This window comes from Caloenas nicobarica, chromosome 2 (assembly GCF_036013445.1).
Source record: "Caloenas nicobarica isolate bCalNic1 chromosome 2, bCalNic1.hap1, whole genome shotgun sequence".
Taxonomy (NCBI): domain Eukaryota; kingdom Metazoa; phylum Chordata; class Aves; order Columbiformes; family Columbidae; genus Caloenas; species Caloenas nicobarica.
Window position 1 is genome coordinate 61391584 of NC_088246.1, and position 26079 is coordinate 61417662.

At 38.1% G+C, this 26079-nt stretch overlaps 1 protein-coding gene across 1 annotated transcript in view; it reads left to right on the forward strand.

The window, feature by feature from the left end:
• CNTNAP2 (contactin associated protein 2) overlaps nucleotides 1–26079 on the forward strand; it is a 1184740-nt gene that overhangs the window by 998420 nt on the left and 160241 nt on the right. The window contains exon 15 of the mRNA XM_065627584.1: nucleotides 10685–10812. Within this exon, the coding sequence (XP_065483656.1) occupies nucleotides 10685–10812 (128 nt within the window). The remainder of the gene's footprint in view (nucleotides 1–10684; nucleotides 10813–26079) is intronic.

The window sequence follows — 26079 nt, forward strand, 5'->3', positions numbered from 1 at the left end:
AGAAGCACCGCCTGGTTGCTTCAGGGTCAGCTTCCCCATAAGGCCTACCCAGGGTTGCTTGGAGTCCTGAAAAGCACCATTCTTATGGATAAGAGGTGTGGTATTAGGATTTCTCACTTACTTCATCATCAGCCTCCTTTGGCCATGACCACATTGTCACGGGTTGTTAGAAAACCATGGCCCAGAGCCTTTTCAGTCCACACAGTCGGGCTGTGACAGCACCCTATGCAGTAAAAAGTCTTGGGAGGGGGCATTCATCAAGTATTGTGCTAGGAATAGATAGGCTCAGCTCAGAGGGAATTGCTTTGGGAAATGAATGGTGAGTTCTGCTAAGTTTGCTTCAGTCTTTTGTTGAGGAAAAAGTGATGATGTGTAATATAAGGAGAGCTGAGCTCAAAGGCTAACAAGAAGGATAATGGAAATCCATCAGAGCAATAAAGTGGAGCAATCTGGCTAATGAATAGGTCACTAATCCTGGATATATGTGGTCAACAAAATGCTAAACAAATACTTGACGTTCTACAGGCAGTGCAGCAAAACAGATTTTTCTAAATAAGGGCATCTGCATTTGGCCTGATATTTAGCAACCAGCATTGTATGCCATAGCTTCCCCGTAGCTCAAGTCCTAATCTTGGTCACTCAGTTATTTCATAATGCTGTGAATAAAGGCAGTGAAAGAATCTCTAGCTACAGCCTCACAGAACCCAGCTGCCTCTAGAGGTGACACAGTTGTACACACTTCAGGAATACAAGTTTTTAAGACTTCAGTAAGTAGCTTGTTTAGTATCCTTTCTCATTTCTTCCATTGCTGTAATACATGCATGTGGATATACACACACTCAGACAAGAGGTAAGAGTATCATAAAAACATGAAAAGGCCATAAAGAAGCTAGCCTATGGATAAAGTTGCAAATCATTGCAAAACAAGGTCATCTGTCTTTTTGGCAAAAGCACTAAAAAAGAAACCTAATTGAAATTAAATTAATTTTCAGAGACATATGTTAGTTTTTGTAAGCAGAGGGAAAGTGACACATATCCATGTTTTGCTTGTGCCTTATATCAAACTGCTTGCATAATGAAAAAGGACATCTGTTAATTACCTCTGTGTGGCACCACTGCTTTAAATGTGCGTGAATATCTTGGCATTTTCAGATTTAGATAAATACTTCTGATGAATGGGAGTACATTTAAAATATTTTGTAGTGGGATATTTAATGCTTCTTCTAACTGGGGCACTTTCATGATAATACACCCCACTTTACTTCCTCAGTAGATGTAGCAGCATCATGCATTATGCTTATAGAACAACTTGTAGATAATCCTGTCAGGTTTTTTGCTGGATTTTATTTTATTTTTTTTAGCAATGGCTGTTACAAATTTCTTCTTCCATTCAGCTTTGGCATGGTTTGATGTTTGTTCTCCCTCTCCTTACCATTTCCAGGATGATGTAAGGGGTCTACCTTTTGCAGGTCAAACAAACAAACAAATGATGGCAACAGGATCAAAAAACCAATAACCCAATGACTTCACTGTATTAGCAGATGGTTTTAAGCAGTTAGGAAAAAGCAGAATTTGTTTTGACACACTTTTGCTAATCAGTTTACAGTTAGAAACAACTTTTCTAGTTATTAGGTGAGCACAAAAAAAAAAAAAAAAAAAAAGATCACTGATTCCAACTCCAAACAGCAGTAGGTTAAGAAATCCTCATGCTGAGTAAGGAGCTGCAGATGTACAAGCTGCATGGTACATAATAAATGGTAAATAAAACTGGTCATCTGTCCTGCTGGGGCAAGTGCCCCTTTGAGAGATGCATCATTCTTCTTGTCGGTTTGCCTTCTTCCATACCTGCACCAAAGTAAAATGGGAAGCAATCTTCTGGGCCTGAGACTGAAGAGAAAATAAAAGGACAATGTGATAGTCATTTCTAAGGACTGAAGGGAGCCCGGGGTCTTCTGACAGGAGCAGATCATGTGTAATACCATAAGAATACAGTATTTCAAGAATGAGAACTGATTATAGATATAGAAAATAAGGTGGTGTGGTTGTTAAAGGTTGAGGTGAGTCAGAAAAGAAAGATTTACTGAAAAACAGGCTTAAATACCTAAATTTTCTTAAAAATCAGTGCACGTGCTTGGGGCCTTCACAGAAAGGAAATAAATAGCTGAATAGTAATGGCTCTTGGAATTTCACTTTTAATAGTATATGACATATTACTTAGTTCTCCATCTTCCTCTATTGGCTACTTAGTTTATTATTTAGAAGAAGAGTGCTGGTATGCTTCTTTTCCACGTGATGTCTAGCAAATAACGTGATTTTTCTGTGTCTTCAAAAAAGTGACCTGTGATACAGATGTAGGATAAGTGTAATTTTTTAGAGAGCAGAATCCAGCACACCTGAATACAACATTTTTAATGTAAGATAGCTTTATGCTTACTAACTGTTTTACAGAAGCCTAAAAGTAGGGCTAAAAGGGCTCAGATATCATCTGTATTAAGAATAAACAAGCCCAAATGGAACAACAGTTTGGCATAAAAAGACAAAGGAGAGGATAAGTGTGAAAAATGCTTACCAGGAGATACAAATTGTGAAGACAGAACCAACTTACTTATCATTCGTATAAAGGAGATTTTGTGAGGTTGCCTAATCAAGCACCCTGTTCCAAGGTGTGATCAGCCTAGATGTTTTCCCAAAATACTTGATGTCATAGCTATACAAGCAATAAAAGAGATGAGCTAAATCACAGCACCTATATGTTCCCCATAGTGCCTTTGTGTGAAGCACAGGTTGGTTTCAGTGTTGTATGAGATATGTAATATGCATAGATGTGATATAAGGATGAACACTTACAGGAAGTGCAGAGAAAGGGTGGGAGCAATGGTAGATGTTTATACTATCAAGTTTTACTGATATTTTCTAGGTGCATTAAGTGCCATACTTCATTAAGTTTTCTGGATCAAATTCAACACTAAGTTATTCACTTTAGTACCTTATTGAACTCAACAGGCATATAGGGGCTGAAGTCAGGATTAGCTATAGCCATCTGTTATTCTGTCAGGCCATACTCAATTATTTTTATTTAGCTCTTTCAGTCATATGAAATAAAACTGTCAAAGTTGTCAAGAACTCCAAGAAATTAAGCCTCTAAGCTGCTGCTCTGAGATTTTTAATATTTCTTCCAATACAGATCCTTGTGCCTGAAAAATTCTGCCAGAAGCACATTGGGTCTGATAGTTTGATGGGACATGATCCAAAGGTTTGTGGAGAGTTGCCTGCAGAGAATTCATCATTTATCTGTATAGATCTTGTAATAGTACACTCAATAGTACAGATATTTCATTAGATGACTGCTTTTACTGTGCACACAGTGAAATATTACTGTTGCTATAGTGCATTCAGATGTACAAAAATGTTAAAGAATTAGAAATGCTTGGGTTTTTAAATCGAGATTCTTTGAAACAGGTGGCAATACGCAGTACAGTCTTTCATGATTTTCTTCCTTCAAAGCTCCTTAGCCTGCAATTTCATGGGAGGTTTCAGCATGTGTGACTGGATTATGGAATGAATAGAGGTTTTTTCTCTCTGTCAAAGTGATTAGGAAGAAAGACATTTAACTTCCTGTGGCACGTTGAATAATTGAATGGATCATTTAATTTATTGTTCTTCATTTGCTTACATCTATTTAGAGCAGTGTTTTCTCATGTTTCTGTCATAAAACAAAGCATTTAAAACTTTGTAAGGATGACAAGAAAGCTTTTTTGGCATTGTGAATGATTTTTAATATTTTTATTCATTAACTATTATTTTTCAAAATATCTTTTGAATTTTGAAATATTTGGAGATAAAATAATCATACTGTTTTGAAAATGCCAAATAGAATTTTAAACTAACTTTAAAAAACAAACAAACAAAAACAAACAAAAAAAAACCACAAAAAACCAACCAAACAGATTTCTTTGAGCAACCTATTCACCCTTTCCAATGTCAGTTTTTCTTGGAAATTTCCCATAGCATCCCATTTCAGCCCTAGGTCCACAGGACAACTTTCTTTTCTTGGTTTCAGCCGAATCCTAAGTAATCTTGTCTCCATAATCACCCAAAGTGGAAGCAACATCCCAATACAAGATTCAGCAATTCTCCTACATATATTCTCTGTCCTACTTAAGAGATTTTTAAACTGAGGCAGAAATTTGATTAAATTGTTGACAGATGCAAAGATCTAGAGGTGTCGTAGATCAGCTACAGCATGGTAAGATTCCTAGATTCCATTCTTAAAATTTCTTGGTATAGAAATAAGAAAAATTAACTGTCTAGTCAGTGGAGCTGCTGGACCCCAACTGAAGAGGAGCCCCAAGAAATTAAGGTCATAAGAGAAGCTGCTCTCCTTGAAGGAGAGACCTTCTGTCTCCACTGTTTTACTGGAGGGAGAATATGAGCAAATACTCAGCAAAGGATTTTCCCCTGAAATTGATCCATGTTGTTCAAAAGAGCATAGAGCCTGGTGTGCTATCTTCATTATTCACCTTTTGCTGTGTTTATTCAGTTTTTCACAAACTCCTATTTGAGAGGAAAGTTGAGAAGCCTTTTCAGGCAAGAGCCCTGTGGAACCATTCTAAACTATCTCAATCTCCTTCCTGATGGATTTTAAAAATGAGCCTCATTTCTCACCAGTTCCTCATTGTATCTCACTTCATATCTGTAGCACACATGGAATCAGTTACCACTGTGATAGCATCAACATATCTTCTGGACTTCAGGGGTTGTTCTGAGTTGCCAGGGGTTTTTGTGTCTCATCTCCTGCCAAGCAGAGAAAAAGGAAAAAATGGAGTGTGTTTTCCTGCCAACTTCCTTACTCAGAAACTCTCACTGTTTCCTGCCAACTTCCTTACTCAGAAACTCTCACCAAACTGCTTGCATAAATTCCATGGTGATACAGTTTCAGCATGAGGCATTTTAAATTGTTCAGCTCAATCCCACATGCCTGGTCATAATATGAAGTGTTGTTTAGACAATCTGTCTTTGGAAGACTCATGGTGTTTTAAGTTTTTTGTTAAAAAAAGTTAGTAACTTTTTTAAAAAACAGGCATTTTATTAGCAAGTTTTTGAATTATATACTGTATACCTTATCAAGTATACATTTTCTAACCACTATTGAAGCATATAATCCTCGTAAGGATGTCTATAATGACTCAACCTGCATTCAGTTTAAAGGCTTGGTGTTATAGGATTATAAGATTTGAGAGGTGTCCAAAGGAGCAAATTTATTTCCAAATGTAATTTCAAATTTTTTTCATCTTAAAGGTCAGGGGAGGAACAGACTGTGTGAAATGAAAAAGGAGATATAAGTCTCCATCCCAGGAAAAAAGTTTGAATTAAACATGTCTTTGAATGGCTAATTTAAACTGGTTCCTTCTTCAAAGAAGGTTTGAAGTTCCTGAACATAACTTAGGTGACTTGTGCTAAATGCAAATTCCTTTGTTTCTTTGGTACAGGTCATTGTCATTGCGGGTATCTTATATTCATCATTCTTATGGAAGGACTATTTGTGAATATGATGCTTGTGTATGAAGTTAATTCCATCTAATCTATTCAATCTTTTATAATTTCTAAACAAGGATTACTTATGCCTGCTGCACCATCAGCCTCCTTTCTTTGGTATTATATAATTTATCTTTACTAATAGGTGTCGAAGGATGGACTTTTTCTGCTAGGAATTTAGGTGCTGCGATTAGATGGTCTTTCATCATATTGTTTAGATTTTCAGGAGAGGTGACAAGACACAGGAAAGGGACAAGAGATCTATAAGAATCCCTGAGAACGGCAAATTCAAGTGGAAATAAAAGTTTTCAGTCTACAGTATATTGTTGGCAGTTTAAAATTCCTAAGAAGGGCAGAGCCCTGGGAACAGGGTGAATCTAATAGTATGACTTTTGTGCTGCATAGTATATGGGCAAAAAAGTTAACTAAATTTTATCAAAACCTTTCAAAAAGTAGCTAGTTCTGCTTTAATCCTAGCTTTTGTTTTCCCTGTTTTTAATCCTGTTAATTAGATCTTGCATATCTCCAAGTAACTCACTTTCAGATAATTAAGGCTGCTGCCAAAACTGTATTGTTCATTAAATTCTCTGTAATATTAGCTCTTCTTAGCAGTTCTAAGATAAATAAAATTCCTGTCAGATATTTTTGGAAGAGAGAAAATACTAATACTTGCCACATCTCTACCCTTCACAATGTTTTATACAGACATTCATTTGCAGATATTAGCTGAAGTAAACTGCTTTATACTACTCTCAGATAGATTACGAAAATTCAAGGATTACAGTAGAGGTGCTTGCATAATAAAAAGCTGGATCTGCTGAGAGGTGGACAATTATATACCTTTGAAATGGGAATACTTGGGAGTCTGTATTCTTCAAAACACTGCTAGTAATTTAATAATATGTTTGACACTGCAGTTTCAATCCACTAGATGTTTTATTTGTATTCTTAAAGCAATTCCAGTTCCTCAGGTCATATAAGCATATATTTTAAAATTAAGTCCAATCCTACTTGTAGTACATTCTTCATGTGTTTTCCTGTGTAGGACTGGACTGATAATTAAGTAATGTCTAACAAAATTAGATAAAATAAATTAATCCAGTAACAGAAGTCTGGTTGTATGAAATCATTATATAAACAAGTTAATAGCTATACAGAATCTTATTATTACTTTGAATATGTCATTTGCTGATATATGCATAACGCATTTCTTTTTTACATACCACAGAATGCTTATGAAGAGTAAGTAGATGATCGTAAACAAAACAATGATAAATCTTACACTAATATCTGCTGCTTTCATTCAAAGGCACCCTGAAGCACTTTGCAGACTGTTATACACAGGAAAAGAAATTAGAAATAGAAAATTACACTGAGACTTCATCAATATCGCCTGGTGATAATTACAGGATTTGATCAGATTCATTCATCTCCCATTTGGCTATTAATAGGAATATGACACACTCTGAATTCAATCTTTATTCTCTTAAGGAGATTTTCTTTGGTAAGGAAAAATCTTCAGAGACTTTCTCCACCCTCTTAATTTGCAAAGTCTTTAAATACCGGCAGAAGCATTATCACTTGCAGGAATTGAGTGTTCCAGCTGTGATTGTTTTTAAGTGTGTAGTACAAAGTCAAGCATTATAATCAGGCTCTGGTTTATAACTTTTTTGACTTTGTCAGTGTTGATTAGTGTGTCCTGAGGAACTACAAGTACCTTAGAAAGCATAACAGAGCCACTCAGTCTCTTGAGTCTGTCATTTTGCTGCATATGTGGGCCAAAAGCTATCGTTATGCCTTTTTTTTTGTTAAGAGCAAACAAATTACACAGGTTCTGCTGGAGAAAAGCCAATGCACTTCTCTCAACTCTTAGTCAAGTAATCCCAGCCCTCAGTAGTTCCTGTGCAGGGGAGAATGCATTTCCTACAATGATGAGACAAGTAAGTGATTATCAGGAAATCAGGCTATTTCTGAAAAGCTCTAACATTTAGTTTCATTGCCATGGCAACAACTTTAAAGTGACCATATCACTAAATGCATAAATAAAATACTGAAATGAGTAGAAACTTGATCAGTAAAGAGGGAGAAAATTGTTACTGCTCCTTTTTATTTCCTTCAAAGAAGGTGAAAGCCATTGGTGACAGGAAAAGGGCTGCCCTTTGACATCCTTATTTGGAGCTGAAATATTACCTCTTTTTGTGAGAGGAAGGAAAGATGAGGAATGCCAATAGTTTTCTTTTAACTGCTCTTGGAAGAATTCTTTCTTTTAAATAGGCACGTCCATCTTTAAAGCATTCTTTGCAAGAGCCGCAATCAGCAGAGAAAGCCAGTCTCAGAGGAAAATCTCAGGAAGTGATGACCTACATTTACCCTCTATTAGAAGGGAGTGGATCCCATGGATACAAGTCTTTAGCAGAGATGGAAGATTAGGTCTACATACCTGGCTTTGTTATTCACTCCTTTCTTAAAGGGAAAGTCCTTTAATCTCCCTTTTCTTATATTGCCTGTCTCCGAATTGATAAATATGATACCTTTGTACAAGGCATTGCAATCTGTGGATGAAAAGCAGTATGCTATAATACAACCTAGCACAATCTGCAGAAGCAGCCTGTGAGGTTTACTTCTCTCCATTTTTCTTCCTTTCTAGCAGCCCCCTGTAGCAGCCTCAGCAATGTAGCACCTGGTATAGCTATGTCCCACCAGAGAGGGTTAATGATCTCAGCAACACAGAGAGGCCGGGGAGAAAGGCAAGTGCTCTGAAGGCGAAGAACATGCAGATTAAGGAAAACAGTCATCTACTATTTGAAAAACTCTAGTAATTAAGTCTCTAATTACTCTCTTCATCACAGAGAACAGACACGAGTTCCAATGAGCTGTCCTTTGCAAATGTGATGGTTGTTTTCTTAATTGCTTTAGTTGTGCTTCTTTTAAAAAGAATGTTTTGCCTTCCATCTCTTCAGAAGGACCCAGTGAGGCTGATGACTGGAGATAGTACTGGAAAATATTACTGTGCTACTGGAAAACTCTGAGCCTTACCAGAGATAATGCAGATTCCTGTTGCGCTTCCCAGTTGTTCACAATCTAATGAGTCAGATCATGGAGTCATCCCAGTTAGAGATGAAAAAGTCTTGTCAGTTTCCTGAAATCCTTACCAGTTCCTAGTTATAGTCATACTTTGCACTTCAGTAACTTTTGCAGATTCTGAATTCATCCTTCATCCTATAGTATTTTTTAACTAATTAATTAATTTTTAAATCAAATAGTTGCTTACTCTAGATACATATTGCATGGCAAGGTACAGCTAAAAAGAAAGAGAAAGGAAAAAGAGAGAAATAGATGTATTTACTTTGCTTCCTCCTACTTTTGTGTCCAAAAGCATAGTCCTAACAGAATGCATAGTGCATTTTCACCTGAGAGGTAAGGTACCTAATTAAATTTGGTTTATTTTATTTTCTATTTGAAAGAAACAGCACTCAACATGCCAGCTAGATTCAGCTCCTGAAATGATAAAGGAAAAATATTGTAACTGTTCATAGTTATTTTGTCTAGGCATGAAAAAGACACCAGGTTACTCGTGACAGCTGAAATGAGGAGGTTTTAGACATGACTATAAATTGAATTTTTGTGATCTTACTAACTAAAATGGGGTTTGAGCTACATATTTGTGGATAGATTCACAAGTTTAGATTTTTTAGACTTAGGCACTTAGTGTTGGAATGACAGGACTAGGATGACAAGCCTTTTCACGTGATGTCCTGTCCCAACTCAACTGGGATGAGGACAAAGGTTAACTTTCGGAATACTCTGGGCAGTAACATGAAGTGATGACAGTCGCCCAAGAGGTTCAATTCAATCACAAATTTACTAGACACCACTCAGTGGGATTACAGCAAATACTGACTTGGCAAAAGTTGGTAACTATATTGTAAAACTTTGTGAGACTTTAACAACAAAACCCACAAGGTATTACTCTTAGGTGCCCAGAATAAAGCTAGAAAGAGAGAGAGAGGAAAAGGAGAGAGATAGGTTAAGATATCTGAAGAAAGGTAAGATCTTACCACTCCTTTGTTCTTAGTGGTGGGTGCAAAACTTTATTAGTGCTGCACAGCACACACACACAAACGCAAAACAGACAGGCTCTAAAACGTGTCCCAAGTGAGGAAGTTTAACTCAGTCCATTTGCATGAGGGATAGGAGAGAGGTGGCTCGTCTCCTCCCTCTGCTCACTCTTCATGACAATGAGGCCAGCACTGAGTCGGTGGTCAAAAAATTAGAGGGATGGTTGCAGTGCTGACCAGAAGTGAGTTGTTTTGTCCGTTAGGGGTAGCTGGTGGTTCGTGATTTCTCCTGGCAGTTGTCTGCTGATGACCCATCTTGGTCATCCCAATTAGGACTGAGGCCTTGACAGCTACACTGTTAATTGTCTTTGTCTTAAAAATGTATGCCTTTGTTTCACAGAGACCTTGAAAGAGAAAAGATAGATTGTCTGCCTCCACAGCCATCTATCTTTTCCTGTCCAATGTTGAAAAAAACAGATATTTAAGGCATAACATACACTATTAATGTGTCCTTTGTTTTGCAAAGGAAGGGGGAGTAGTGGGGGCGCTTCAAGGCGGGCACACATAATTAGTCTTCATTTTCCCTTTTAAAATATAATACTAAAAATGTTAAATATTAAAGAACCACTGTTTCCTTGGTATGCAGAGTCTTGTTGTTAGGATAACTGGCAGCAACTAAAGCAAAAAAGATACACTTCTAAGAAGCATTACAATTTTTTTCCCTCTCAGAAGACATCGGCAAGGAGATCAACAGCGAAGTGTTACCCACTGGTATGGAGCTGGTCAGTCTGGAATGCAGGGAGACCCATACAAGCCCAGCTGAGTCCAGGACTGGCCACAAAGCAAGCTGCTACTCTGATTGCATTCCTCGGTGACAGTAGCTGCTATCAGTCTGTTTTCCAGTAAATGGGCAACATTATTGCTCAAACTGGTGTCTTTCGAGACAGATTTTTAGATGGTAACACTGCACTGGTGTAGTTGTTGCACAACTGTTCTTTTGGTGCTTAGTTCATTGAACAATAATAATGATCAAGGAAATTATTTTAATATATTTCACAATTGCTTTCTTTCTCTCTTTCTTCATAATTCAGGAGAAAAGACAGTGGGATGTTGTCATACAAAGAGCACCTACCAGTGAGTCAGGTAGTGGTTGGAGACATTGACCGGCCTGGGTCTGAAGCCAAGATATCTGTGGGGCCTGTGCGTTGTCAAGGAGATCGTAAGTTGGCTGGTTTTCTTCCACTTACTCCTGGATAGAAAGCAAACTGAATTGGAAATTGGTAACTTTGAAGACACTCCATGCAAATTTAGAGAAGTGGCTCCCTGCTCAGAGACTTTTTTCAATGAAAGCATGATGTGATTTGAGAAATATTGTCCATGAAACCGCGCGTATAATGGCTTGTCTTCACATTTAAAATTTTGATAATTGTGTTTATTTCGTGCTAAATGTGGCAACTTAATTATTCAGCTAAGTTAATGTAGATATAAGCAGTAATACAGATTGCATAAGAACATCTCGCAACATCTGTGTTTCTACTGAGTGCCCTTTTCAGTGCCATTATCATTGCTACGCGTATCACTGTAAACTATGTTTATGGGATAAAAATAGTAGCATGATGGCAAAACTTAGCACTGTAAACTCTGTTTACATGTGTATAAAGATTGACAAGATTGTTATCAAGTGTTCACCGTATCAGGGCTAGACATTTCCATGGAAAACATGGGGATTTTTTTTTGTAGCAGTCTCTGATTTCCAGGCTGAGTGCTGACAGGAGATGTACGTCCAGTTTGATCAGCAAGTGATAGAATAAATCAGTATAAAATGTATAAATTTCCGCTTCACACATACAAAAAAGTTGGGATGCAGTTAGGAGGATTATATTCTTCCTTCAATGTATTTTATATTTCAGGAGTTGAAATTCACCTCTGAAGGCAGACTTAAATTTTGTGCAGTTGGCACATATATTGTACTTGTCCTAGGTGTTTGAAGGCCATTCTGTTACAAGAGGTGCAGTAAGGAAAGGTTGCCCGATTTAATTTACAATAGCTAATATTTTCATTGTCTATAAGGAATACAAAATCCATCCTCTGGTGCTCATAAAGAGTAGTATACATCAGCCTGTGAGACCACGGTGATGAAATATTGAATGGGTGGGCATATGACATGCAAGTTGAACAACCTGGTTCTAACCAGTGTCTAACATGGCATGACAGGGATGAGTACAGTTTGTCCTTCCTCTCTACCCCTTTGCAGATACATGCTTTCCATCTGCATGTTTCTAAGTACTTTGCAAAGGAAGTCAGTATAATTATCCCCCCCTTAAGCTAAATTAATTAATCCCAATTGAGAGAAAATTGTGTACTCGTAGTCACCCAGTCGGACAAGTACAAAAAAGAGTTTTCTTGGTCCTAGTCCAGTGCCTCAAAACCCTAGCCCATTGCTCAGTGAAACAACTGAACGTGCTTAGTCTCTTTGTTCATGGACTTCCTGGGTTGCGCAAATGATCCCTCCAGCTTTTGTTAATGAATCTGATGACTAATGAGCAGAAACAAAAATCATGGGATGTTTGCAGACTTTCACAGCATCTACTTGGTTCTTGTTATTTCTGGTGTTTGAGTAATCGCAGGTCAATTTGTGTTTCTTTCTCTACTATGTTTGACAAACATTTTCTTGATAGGCTCTTACAACTGATGACTAAGAAATAATGAATAACATCTTTCTTGCACCTGTATTCCTCATATCCTGAACCTGAGTGCTGCTAGAAATATCCGTCTCTAAAGAGTGAGCCGTTTCTAAATATTAGTATAAATGAAACCTCATTTGAGCAGACAGTAGCCTTCATTAAAGTGTGACTGAGAGACACAGCTATTTGGGAAACTGAATGGGTATCCTCCTAGATTAACTGAATTTTCTGTTCGAACTTTACAGATATTATTTTTAGTTTTTAAAAAAACTTTACCTGTGACTAAATTTGAATTTACTTCCATTATCATACATTATTGTCAAAAAGCTGCTATAAGTTTTCTCAAAGGAGAGAATATAACCCCAGTCCTTTGCGACTACTAGAAGCTCCCATTTTAAATTCCAAGTTAATTTATTATGCATTTTCCTTCATATTCTTTCTTGACCATATATACAGTACTGTCTCACCATGGTTTATACCTTGTGGAAAACAAGGTTTCTCTCCTAGGGAAAATCCCGAAATTTCAAAATCTGCTTTTTCTCCAAAGGGAAGAAAAATCACAGGTGCTGAATTTGTGGAAAGGGATTTTAAAAAAAAAAACAATCAATTTTTTGTATATTACCTGCATCAAAACCAACATTATTAATACTAAAGATGTTGACTCTCTTGTCACAGCACAAGAAGTTCAGTTGCACGTGTTTTATATATAGTTATCCTTGTATAAATTTTGGATGTGTTAAATGAAATTCAGTTAGAGGTATGAAGACTGGCAAAGAAATACAGATTTTTGGCCTGGGTGGAAGGAATGTGGAAAAGGTAAGAGGGCCTAACCAGTAACATAAAAATTTACCTATTTAGAAGGATTTCTCACAGTGGTTGTAGAGACTGACAGTAGTGTAACAGCTTCTCTAATACTGCCTGAAATTGTCGTAGAACCATAGAATTATTTTGTTTGGAAGAAACCCTCAAGATCATTGACTCCAACCATTAATCTAACTCTGGCATTAAAACATGTCCCTAAGATCTTTTAAGCACCTCCAGGGATGGTGACTCAACCACTTCCCTGGGCAACCTGTTCCAATGCCTGACAATCCTTTCCATTAAGAAATTTTTCCTAATATCCAATCTAAACCTCCTCTGGCGCAACGTGGGGCCATTTCCTCTTGTCCTATCACTTGCTACTTGGGAGAAGAGACCAACACCCTCCATGCTACAACCTCCTTTCAGGTAGTTGTAGAGAGTGATAAGGTCTCCCCTCAGCCTCCTTTTCTCCAGGCTAAACAGCCTCAGTTCCCTCTGCTGCTCCTCCTAAGTCTTGTTCTCTAGACCCTTCACCAGCTTCATTGCTCTTCTCTGAACTCTCTACAGCAGCTCAATGTCTTTTTTGTAGTGAGGAGCCCAAAACTGAACACAGTATCTGAGGTGCAGCCTCACCAGTGCCAAGCACAGTGGGGCGATCACTTCCCTAGTTCTGCTGGCCACACTATTCTTGGTACAAAGCCAGGGTACTGTTGGCCTTTTTGGCCACCTGGGCACACTGCTGGCTCATGTTCAGCTGACTGTTGACCAACACCTCCAGGTCCTTTTCTGCCAGGCAGCTTTCCAGCCACCCTTCCCTCAGTCTGTAGCATTGTCTGAGCTGTTTGTGACCCAAGTGCAGGACCCAGCACTTGGCCTTAGCCCATCAATCCAGCCAGTCCAAATCCCTTTGCAGAACCTACCCTCAAGCAAACCAACACTCCCACCCAACTTGGTGTTGTCTGCAAACTTACTGAGGGTGCACTCAATCCCCTCATTCAGATCACTGATAAAGATATTAAACAGAACTGGCACTAACACTGAACCCTGGGGAACACCACTTGTGACCATCCACCAGCTGTGTTTGGCTCCATTCACCACAACTCTTTGGGCACAGCCATCCAGCCAGTTTTTTACCCAGAGAAGGGTACGGCCATCCAAGCGATGAGCAGCCAGTTTCTCCAGGAGAATGCTGTGGGAAACTGTGTCAAAAGCTTTACTGAAGTCTAGGTAGACAACATCCACAGTCTTTCCCCCATCCACTAAGCGAGTCACCTTGTCATAGAAGTAGATCAGGTTGGTCAAGCAGGACCTGCCTTTCATAAACCCATGCTGACTGGTCCTGATTGCTTGGTTGTCCTCTATGTGCCGTGTGGTGGCACTCAGAATTATCTGTTCCATGACCTTCCCCAGCACCAAGTTCAAACTGACAGGCCTGTAATTCCCCAGATCCTCCTTCCAGCCCTTCTTGTAGATGAGCATCACATTTGCCAAATTCCAGTCAACTGGGACCTCCCCAGTTAGCCACGACTGCTGATAAATAATTGAAAGTGGCTTGGTGAGCACCTCTGACAGCTTCCTCGGTACTTTGCATGGATCCCATCTGGCCCCATAGACTTGTGTGTGTCCAAGTGGTGTAGCAGGTCACTAATCCATTTCCACTTGGATTATTGGGACTTAATTCTGCTCCCTACCCCTGTCTTCCGGCTCAGGGAGCTGTGTACCTGTGCACAACTGGTCTTACTATTAAAGACTGAGGCAAAGAAGACATTTGTTCTTGTTTTGTGTGTTTATATGTTCATTTTTTTCTGTCTAGGCTCAGCCTGAGGTGGTAGATCAAGGCTGCAAAAATGGACCTGGTAATTTCTTCTGAAACCATACTGAAGAGCTTAGCTTACTATTTTTGGGCTATTGCTACACAGATTTCATAAATAATAATGTTAAATCAAAATTTCTTTTGTGACTTCTGACACCTTTTCAAGACTTTCTTGTCATTTCCCTTAGGGAAATACTGATGTTTTCAAAGCTCCTATATTTGTAACCTGCTAAGGGTATCCTTTTCCCAAGGACTTCCAAGGATTTTGATTCGAGTCTACTCTTTATAAGCCCAGAGGAGAACAGACTGACTATTCTGCTCGAGATTTGCCTTTCTCCTTGAGTCTATTTTCCTTTTGTTCCATTTCTGCTATAGCAAAGACAGAATTCAAGGGGGAGGGGCTTTTTACATAGCTCAGATGTATATTATTTCAGTTTTCTCCACTGTACAGTTTTTAGCCTCCCAGTAAGACTTTGGTTTCTGAGCCATGAATCATTTTTTGTGCTTTACTTCCATTATCTTTAATCTTCAAAATGTGGAGGAGGAAGCAGCCCCATTGACTGTGGTTCTGTCTAAGCTAAGTTTTCACTCTCAGTACCGTTTGTGTAGGGTCTGCAGTGGCAGACAAAAAAGTCTCCTTGACAGACAATAGAAATTCAGGAACAACTCAAAACTTGGTTCTTACATCAGTGCATTGATTTTGTTTGTGCAGTGGGTGTGTGACTGTGTGTATGTGTTCTCAGGGGAAATATATATTGAGTTATTTGATTCAGTGGTTATGGCCATGGGTCATCATTACTCCCTTCATGACTTGATGCTTTGTTTGTTTCACTTCTAAATACCTTTTTCGGCTTTACTCTTGTACTTCCTTTTAGAATGTTCCAGTAGAGTTGGTTTATTTAATCAGAGAGTGGTGTGAATATGGGCATTTTTTGTGACTGAGTTTGTGTTAAAACTTCTCTATAGATGTCTAAAACAGACAGCAATTTCCAGGGTCAGTGCTGGTGTCCTTGGTAAGGTGTGGGTTTTTTATTCCTTTATTCCTTAAGTACTTCTTATGAATCACATGTGCAGGTTGGTGACTTATAACTGTTAGTTGTCATGAAAAAAAAATTCACTGTTTCATATGCATGCTTAGTCCCATTTTCATTACATTCCAAACTGAGGCCACTTTCAACATCTTGAACTTGTTTTTCAATGGTACCACGTGAGTTTAAGAAAAAATAGCACTCTTTTACAGTGCGGTTTTCAGTTACACTTTAAACCTATGAACAAAGTCAATTCTCTAGTAGGATGCATAGTGCGTTGACTCAGTCAGACCAGCAATAATGTTACAATTACATACACGGGTAAGGGAAGCTGGAGAGTATCCCCAAAAAAAAAAAAAAAAGAAAAAACCAAAAAAAGAATCGGTAAAAGATCCAACTGGAATCTCAGTAGAAGTGTTTTACTCCTACTGTGTCTTAGACAACACTCCAGAAATATAATGACTTGTCTTACAGGTTACTGGAAGTAAAAACACTGTATCAAATGAAAATTTACATCAATGATACCCTCCTCCCCAAAAAAATCAAGCCTGAGTGCTTGAGGCAGGCCTCTTAAATACATAATTAGATGTGAAACATGAAAAAATTTGGTTTTGAACCTTCTGAAGCAATGATTCAACTAGAAGCTTATGTAAAAGAATTACATTTCTTATTATTTTCCAATCAATTGTGATAAGTTCAGTAAGGTAAATACAGGTCAAAACTTGATTAATCTAAGAATTTAACTCCTTTTTTTTTTTTTTCCCGGTAACTGTAGCTACCTTGAGTAAACATAAAAATTTGTCTCCTGAATTTCCACAGCTATTACCCCAGCATGTCTTTATCTGTTGTGCTGGACTGTACATTGTGCAATTGAAGTGGAATACAGATTCATCCAAAGAACATCAGGACATTGTGCTCACTGCTTATCCCAATCTTTTGGATACTACAAGCAAAACAGGAAAAAGAAGTTTCCTTTCAATAAAAGCAGCCTGAAAACCAAAAAGTACTATTTCAGACTTCATTTTTCAGTGGATTTTGTTGAAGGTGATACAATGACAGTGTCCACTTAGAATTCAGGAAGGATCATTCAGTTCAGTTGATCAAATTGCTGTGATTGTTCTTCATATACAGTTGCTTTCGTCAGAGACCCAAGAGAAAAAAAATGACCCACCAGGTCATCTTTCTAAAACTTAGTAAGTAAACAGATCCACTTTTTGATGGTTGTTTAGTATCTGATTTAAATAACATATTTTCCCATAGTTTAGTGATTCTCTTTATCTTTAAACCTGCATAATGTGCTTTTCTTGTTAAGTTTTACTAGAATTTATTTTAGTATTTGTGCAGAAATGTTTTCTGTAGTGAGCGATGCTGGAATGCCCTCCTGCAGTGCCTTCTAAGAGAACTCTTCCTCTTCTCACCTCCCAGGAAATCTCAGACTGTGGCTGGTCATCTCATACAAGTTTCTGGCCATGTGAATAAAAGTGTGCCTGTCCTGAAAATAGGAGCTGGAAAACCTCCATTGTTCACATGAATTTAGGGCATTTCTCTCTCATGCTGAAATATGCAAAGAGACTTAAAGGTAGACACAGAAGAGGCTATGTCCTCTTGTGGCTTCTTTTACACGATGTTCTCATATCCTTTGTAAGCAGCAAAGTGCTGGCTTTTTGGCTGGTAGTTTTCGTCATCCTTTTTTATTTGCAACCAATTCTCAGAAGCACTATGATTACACTCAAAAGTGATTCTCTGATGTCGTAAATCAAAAACCTTTGAGTTTATTTTATAGCTTACTGTTATGTAAGTTTTCAACAAGATAAACTCTACCTTAGATGATCCAGGGTGGACAGTACTGAAATGAGAAGGCCTAATGTCTCTGGAATTGCAAATGAGCTCGGATTGTCTTGAGGTTTGTGGGGTGGGGAGTGATAGGCAGTGTAAACATCATTTAAACATGTATGGCTGAAATTATTTAAGTTTCAAAAAATATCTTCTTTCTTTGTGATAATACTTAGTCTGAAGTAATCATTCTAGATGTATTTCTCCTACTCTTTTGTGTTTGTACAACAGGTGACGTTTTGGCTTAGAACACTGGGAGGAAGTAGTCTCTAGAGCACTGTAAGGTTCACTGAGAGTTCTTTCTGTTAATACATATCACCCTGAATGAAATGTTCGTTTTATATAATCTCAAAAACCCAACAAGGAATTGGTAACATTAGTGATTTCTGTGCTCATGCACTCATTATAAGCTTTCAACATTTCTACTGTAAAACCCGTTTTCCTCAGGTTTATAACATGGCCATAAAATTCTCTTTCGGTTCAAACTTTGCATACTAGTGTATTCATGGAATAAATACTTGTAAAGTGACCCAGTTTAAACATAAATCGACTCATAGGTCATATATGAATATTCTCTAATGTATCCCACTCACTGTCAGGTTTTGTTCTGTTTGCTTTCTGAAAGCAAACCCTACCTATGAGCACTACTCATCTTACAGAGCACAAAGTACAGATCACATAAAATATAATCATCATCCTAGAAGGACTGAAGCAGCAGGATGCCTACAAATAGTGCAAGAGAATAGAGGAAAAGCAGAGTTAAAATTATAATTTTGGTGTATTGGGAAAACTAGTGGCCCATACAGGTGGTGCCGCACACAAGCCAGTAATCCAAGGTAAGAAAAAGAAAAACTTTATATGGGACTGATCTTTTTAGAACCTACAGAAGATGGTTCCTTTTAAGAGCAAGCATTGACTCTTGAAGTAGTTCAACCCCTTCTTTTTAATCCTTTTCAAGCTTTTCCAGTATCTGGTGGGGTCTGTATTTGGTTCAGAAGAGCGAGACTTACGCACTTTTGCTGGTTTTGCCCATACCTGGTGGTGTATGAAAGTATTACAGATTACACTGGCATTTAGTGTATATTTTCATTATTAATACAATTTACATAGCCAGAGAGTTTTCCTTAAGTACAAGAAAGCAATATGTTTGGAGTATCTCTTTTGAGGGGAAATACATAAAGTCCTTTCCTCCCAGTTACTTTTTCTCTGCGCTCTTTATTGTCTTTTCAAATGAAAGTCACATCTCTCTTACACATATATTGAATTGAGGTCCGAGGAATAACACAATTCCACAATTTACATCTCTACACTTCTGAGATTTATCATGAAAGGTAAACCAGACAGTAGCAGAGACATTTTACATGGTTTAAGATAGGAATGGACCTGCCTACTATGGCTTAATTCTCATGCGCATTCATTTCTACCTAAATGTATATGTTGGTATAAACTACATAAGGTAGTTCATTTGAATTTCAAAGCACTAATAAATTTTACTCTCTTTATGTATTTGCTGAAGTAATGAAAACATATGGCAGTCAATGCCCATGATCAATTCTCCACCTGATCGTAAAACAAAAAAATGGTGAAACTCCATAGGGGAGTTATGAGCTTTATGTTTTAGAGATATAGAATTCAAATGCAACTAAGAGCTGGTTTTATTCAAATTCCTCTCATCATTATGATTATATTACAGGTTAATTTTATCTTCTTTAATGCAAAAAAGAAATATTTGAAGCATTTCACATATTGTCTCTGAATTCCTAGGGAATTTAAGCAGAGTCATTAGTCTGATAGATGACATGCAGTAACTGTTCATATTAAATTCAAATCCTGTTAAAGTTATGCTTTAATTATAATTTCAAACATTTTACCATTTATGTGATTCTAATGCATACTAGTATCTTACCCAAGTAAGAAAAGCAATTGTGCGGGGTGCAAAATCTAAGAATGAAAAGACAAAACAATTCCCACAGTGTATAGAGAAGTGATGAGAAAGAGATGTCAGTAAAACAATACAGAACTAGGAGAACCTGGGACTAAACTGGGGAATGAAAAGATGCTGGAATCCTGTCAGTTACATGCACAAATTTACAGTCACCTTTAAATTTCACCCCATAAGCCTGAGTAATCTCAGAAATGAGGTATAAAATGGAGGAAATTATCTATATTCACTTTTTAGGTGGAACTCTTTCTCACTTTAATACTTTTGACCTGTGTATTCCTGCAGCACTGACTGACATTTGAAGAGCAGAAAGAACAGAAAAAGGCAAAAAATGATTGAAGGTGATGTAGAGTGAGGTCAATGTCTTTCATCGCTATGTATAAGTTATGCAAATTCACTCTCGTATAGACGTAAAGTGGCAGCAGGATGGAGGATATCCAGTTATAAAGGAGCTCATGTAACCTCACAGCACCCAACACCTGGCACACAACACAAAGTAACTTAGTAAGACTAAGAAATGCCCGGCCACCAAGGTGGGGAAACTAATAAAGAAGAAGCTGGAGACCCTTGACGCTCATTAAACTTGCACCATTGATCTCTGTACTATAGAACCTAGTTAACTCTAATTATGTCTTAATGCAAGATTTTAAAATTGCTGAACTTCTTCTATCCAAGGGTTGAATAAAAAAGGAAGGTCAGGTATGTATTCCACAACCATAGCTGCACTTCATCATGATTTCTCATCCCACAGGTTCCTCTCCCCATCCTTTAATTGTAGGGCTGAATTCTGACAGCTTCTGTTCAAAACACTCCCATCATCAAGTCCTATTACATGTAAATATACATGGTATTTGGTGTGTATATCACATCCCACTTAGTGCTTACCAGCATTTTCTAAGTAATGTATCCTGGTCCTTCTCTAGAAGAAGAAGCAGGTCATTCTAGGTTTTTACATAGATCTATAATGTGGTCCCCAAAGGAACAGCTTTAGTACCTCTTAATACAAGGTTGCAAAGTTGTGCATTTTGGGCAAATGAATGGGGAAAGGGAATATAACAGAAGCTCGAAAGAAGTAGAATAGATACAATATGAAGAATTAACCTCCAATTTCTTTCCTCTGATCTTGTTTTAAACATTTTTCCTGACCTTTGTCTTCTACGGAAAAACTTGCAAATGTGGAAGGGGAAGGGGTAGACAACTGTAAGACAAATATGAAGAATTGTCTGCCTACTCCCTTTTCCATTGATGATGCCATGGAGCACTTCCACTATTAAATTTTTGTGTTTGAATATACTGGGTTCCAAATTAAAGTTGCAACCTGTGAAGTGCCATAAATTCAATATTTAGAGAGCAGATTTCAGATGAAATGTTGCAATTCCCCCTCGTTCTTTTTTTTCTGTGCTAAAAACTTATCTTTTGTGAGGTTTTTACTTGGTTCTTTAAGGCAAAAAAAAAGAAGGAATTTGAAAATACTGATAAGTTTAGTCAAGGTCTGAACTTTGAATCAGCTCAGATAGAATTAAAGGAGATGAGTGAAAAATCCTTTACTTCACAAAATTGTATTTTTTTTTCTCTTTAAAGCAATTCAAGGTAGTTCTATCCATTTACTGTTAGGAGCTTACAGTAATCTGTACTTCGAAAGTCTTAGCTAAGCTTGCAGAATCAGGAAGCTTTCGGCTTTACAATGTTAAGCAGCAAATTCTAACATTTTTATATGCCTGTATTTCAGTTCTCATTTGTGAATAATCATCTGCATATCTAATTTGTTCTAATTCAGAGGAGCAGTATTTTTTCATGAGAACAGCTTTCAAGGAAGCAGTTATGGAAAGAGGCGATAGTGACTTATGGTTTCAAAATCTTCTTTTCAGCCTTTTCATTCACTGATCAGATTTCCAACATGCAGACTGTATCTATAGTTTATTATTTTCCCTTTGTTTCATGAACTCCTGTGGATGTAAAACTTTTGCCTTATCCCTACAAATAGTTCTGCTTTTGAAAACTGAGGAAGTAAATCAGTATAAATCATTTATTAGCCACAGACACAGTTTGTGTATCTGTGTCCCATTCACATGACTATCATTTTAGATTTGCTATGGTAAGGTTAAATTTAAAACAATCTGTTGCTATGCACTGTTGTTATGCACTGTTGTTGTATCTTTGTATTTCAGGTGCAGGCAGAACTAAACTCAATCCATAGTGGGCAGGATAATTTCCAGGGAAGTTAAAATGCTTCCAAAAACATGCTAGAGAAGGGATTTTCCCAGTACTTTAATTTCCTATCCCAAAAGGAGAGAAATTCTCAAAGACACTTTCCATACCAACGCTGAAAAACATAAGTTATTCAAAACAGAATACATTGGTTATCAAGCCCAGTTCCCATTTATGGAAAGACATCATTGTGACTTTGACTTTCAAGATTTTACAAAAGAGTCTTTTCATCACTATTTAATTATATTTCATAAATAAATAGGTTTTAAAATGTCCAAATCGGAGTAAAACTTTCAAAACAATCAGGTCCGTGTAGTTACATTTGATTAATAGTTTCAATGAACTTTCAGTTTCTTTCAAAACTTTCAAAACCATCAGTGTTTTGTAACAACAACTAGGTTTTGTTAGAAAACATGTAACTAAATGAAATCTTGTCTACTCTCAAAGTTTTATCTCAACTAACCTAGCCAAACTCTTCTAATTCATTTTTTGTAAAATGTGTTCCTTTCACTGATCATCCTGATAGACTTTGCTAAGTACCAGATCCGTTCTTGTGTAGAAATCTGACCATAATCCTTCATTCCATTCAGATTACTCAGATGCTAAAAAATAACCATTGTGCTTCTTTGCTTTACTTTGAGGACGACAGAGCACTGGAACAGGCTGCCTGGGGGGTTGTGGAGTCTCCTTCTCTGGAGGCATTCAAAACTCATCTGGACACGTTCCTGTGCAACCTGCTCTAGGTGTACCTGCTTTAGCAGGGGAGTTGGAATAGATGATCTCCAGAGGTCGCTTCCATCCCCAGCCATTCTGTGATTCTGTGTGCTTCTGTGATTCTACATGGCCAAGGTTAGAATTGACCTGAAGACCATCTCAGGCACTTCTATTCCTTTGTAATTAGCAACAGAGCTACTACTAGGGATCCAGGGCTCAGGCTAATAATGTCCACTCACATCCAAAAATAAATTAACAAAATCCCAAAGCAAAAGCAATAAGAAATTGCATGTATGCATAGTGATTTATCCAGACAAGAGAGTGTCGTTTCTGTAATAAATACATTTGATGTTGAAAGAAAATGTAACATGTAAGGCTATCAGCCTCAATTCATATAGTCTTTATTCTATGCAATACCATACATGAAAATAAGGAAATCGCTCCATTATTTGCCACACATTTTTTTTTCCTCTGTGATCTCAATATTTAAAAAGCAAAACTATTCTTAAATAACATTCAGATGTTTCCAGAGTCCACCTGCAATTTTTTTTTTTTCTGGGCTCCAGGGATTCTGAACTCTGCTAACTATATAAAATATGCATGGTAAGAAGAATTGGACTAGACCTTTCCCTTGAGATCTTTATAGAAATGGTGATTTATGCTGTAGATCTTTCTCTCCACCTTGTCCCTTGTCTCTTAGTTGTACTCTCTTAGCCTCTCTCTTAGTTGTACTCACTCTCTTGAAGAGACTTAGGCAAGTAAACATCATCACTTATCACAGAAAGCAAACCTGAGGCCCTCCACGTATCTTCCCTTTTATTTACACATAAAAAGTAAGTAGTTCCTAGTGCCTGAGCTATGATCAAGGAGCTTCCTGAATTTAATTTCATTAGTAAAACAAGAAACATTCCAGATGTGCACAGCACAGCTTGAAGTACTCAGCTGAGGAACTAATTAAAGACAGATAGCTGAGTGGGTAATGAATAAATACACATTGTGGGTAGAAGTAGCTTGGAAAAATGTGCATACTCCCTGTTATATTTGATAGGAAATTAAATTATCATGTACACTAAAATAAATTGAACAATAAGAGCTACACTGAAGCTTTTAGGCACAGATCGTCCTTGGGGGTGAGACAGCCAGCAGTGGGATCAGCAAGCGGAGCCCCTGCACTGGTGCCTTCTGCAGCTCTCCAGCCTTTGGGCAGCACCCTGCTGCCGTGAGGGTCTGCGCTGCAGCCAGCTCTCTCACAGTAAGGGGGCCAAAGCCTTCTGAGTCCGCCCTCCATTCTCTAAACACAAGCATAGACCTGTTTGTCCCTATAAATGAGAGGCTTTATGTGACGCTTTCTTTATGCACCCTGTTTTCTTACCCATCACCTTCTTATGTCTCCTGCCAATTGATATTTCTGTGGGCAGCGTCACAGAATCACAGAATCACAGAATGTTAGCGATTGGAAGGGACCTCAAAAGATCATCTAGTCCAATCCCCCTGCTGGAGCAGGAACACCCAGATGAGGTTACACAGGAATGTGTCCAAGTGGGTTTTGAATGTCTCCAGAAGAGACTCCACAACCTCCCTGGGCAGCCTGTTCCAATGCTCTGTCACCCTCACTGAGAAGTTTCTTCTCATATTTAAGTGGAACCTCTTGTGTTCCAGTTTGCACCAGTGTACTACTCCTATTATCACATACTGGTGGCCAGTAAGGGTAATCAAATAGGTGATAGTAAATATCTGCCCATTAACATCAGGTAGTACTGTGGACCTTTAACTTCTTAGTTTGACGAGCGTCAGATTGTTTCTGCAAGGAGCAGATGTGAATAGTAAGGCTGCCTGCAGTTTTTAAAAGGTTTAGTGGTATATTTTTGAATCAGATTTGTAGACTATGATATGCTGCACACCAGCTATTTCCAGAGGCTGCTTTTTGCACAGCGGTCTGTAAATGAGCACAGGAAGCACTGTTCGTGACATGAAGGCAGCCAAAAGAGATGTGAGCTTTGAAAACATAGGTAGAGGAGAGGTCCTAGGGGAATGCGAATAGCCATTACTAGATTAAAAACGCCATTAAGCTCAAGTTAAGTTTGCTAATACTTATCACCAAATTGAAGGTTAAATCCACAGTTTTAAAATTCCAAACACTTAAAAGCCTAATGGAATTGATGAGGATGCATTAGAGAGAATTCAAGTCATTGAAAATGAGGAAGGTTTAGCTCTCTACACCCAGTCATAGGACTGCCTCCAGTGCGGAGCATGAAGGTTTCCCAGTGCAAAAGTATTGTCATACTAGTGCTGAATCTTTAGACATAATTTTATAGCCTATCCTAAAGGAGTCACTAGGTTTTGCTTCTCTGCTTCTGTAGCAGGCCCAGACGTAAGAGAGAGTCATGGTTCCTTTGTCAAAGAAGTCACGCCACCGATTTACAAGAAACATTTTATTTCGCTATATATGTTCATGGTAAACAATACCAGAGCCAGGACATCTTGCACCTCTGCCTGCTTCCTGTTTGCCTGCGGCCGGTTAGACTCCCCCCTCACACTGACCCCAGCACTTCCCAATCTGACCACAGACATGCAGAGAAGCAGGGAGTTAATGCAAACTCACTAACACTCTGTGTGCCAGCAGAATCCTTCTGGTAATCAAATCCAGCAAACTGTGCCTTAGTTCACAAGCAATTTACTGCAGTGGAATTATTTCTGGCATAGGATGCTATTCAGTATGACAGTAATTCTTACCATCCTAACCATTGGTGGTGCAGATTACTAAGCATTTCTGTTACATACAGCTATGTATCAGAACATGGGTATTGCTTGCATAGGAAATACAGCTTACACACTCTTGATTTTCATGGTCAGGTAGTGTGCTGGTTTGACTGAAAATGAGTTAATTTTCTTCATGCAGTCAGAAACCTTTCTTTTTCATAGCTAACATGGTCATTATTTGAACTTAGTTTGAGGACAAGAGATAACACCCCAGCACAGAGCTAATGTTTTTAATTGCTCTGGTCTGAGAGCCAAGGACGTTCTGAGTGCTCTGCCCAGAGGTGTGAGGCATTGAGGAAGGGAGGGAAGAGATGGTGCAGAGCTTGACTGACATCCAGACTGATCAATAAAAGTATTCCATCCCATTTAGCATTATGCTTCATATTTAAGGAAAGTCAGGATCTTCCAGTCTCTCGCTTCTTGGCTTTCTTCGCTCTTTTTGTCAGAGCTGGAAAAGTCCTGTTCAGGACGTTTAATTTGGCCTTTTGCCATTTTGCAGAGGCCTCTGGGCCTTTCTGCCTGTTTTTTCCTTTTTTCTCTCTTTGAGATCAGCTGTTCGTGACCAGGTGCTGCGTCCTGGGACTGGTTGCTTGGTGTGGACAGGGTTCGTGAGGAATTGCATTGAGTATCTTTTATTTTATATTCTGTTTATATTTTATATATATATTTACTAGTAGTGTATTAGTATTTTGTTATTTTATTA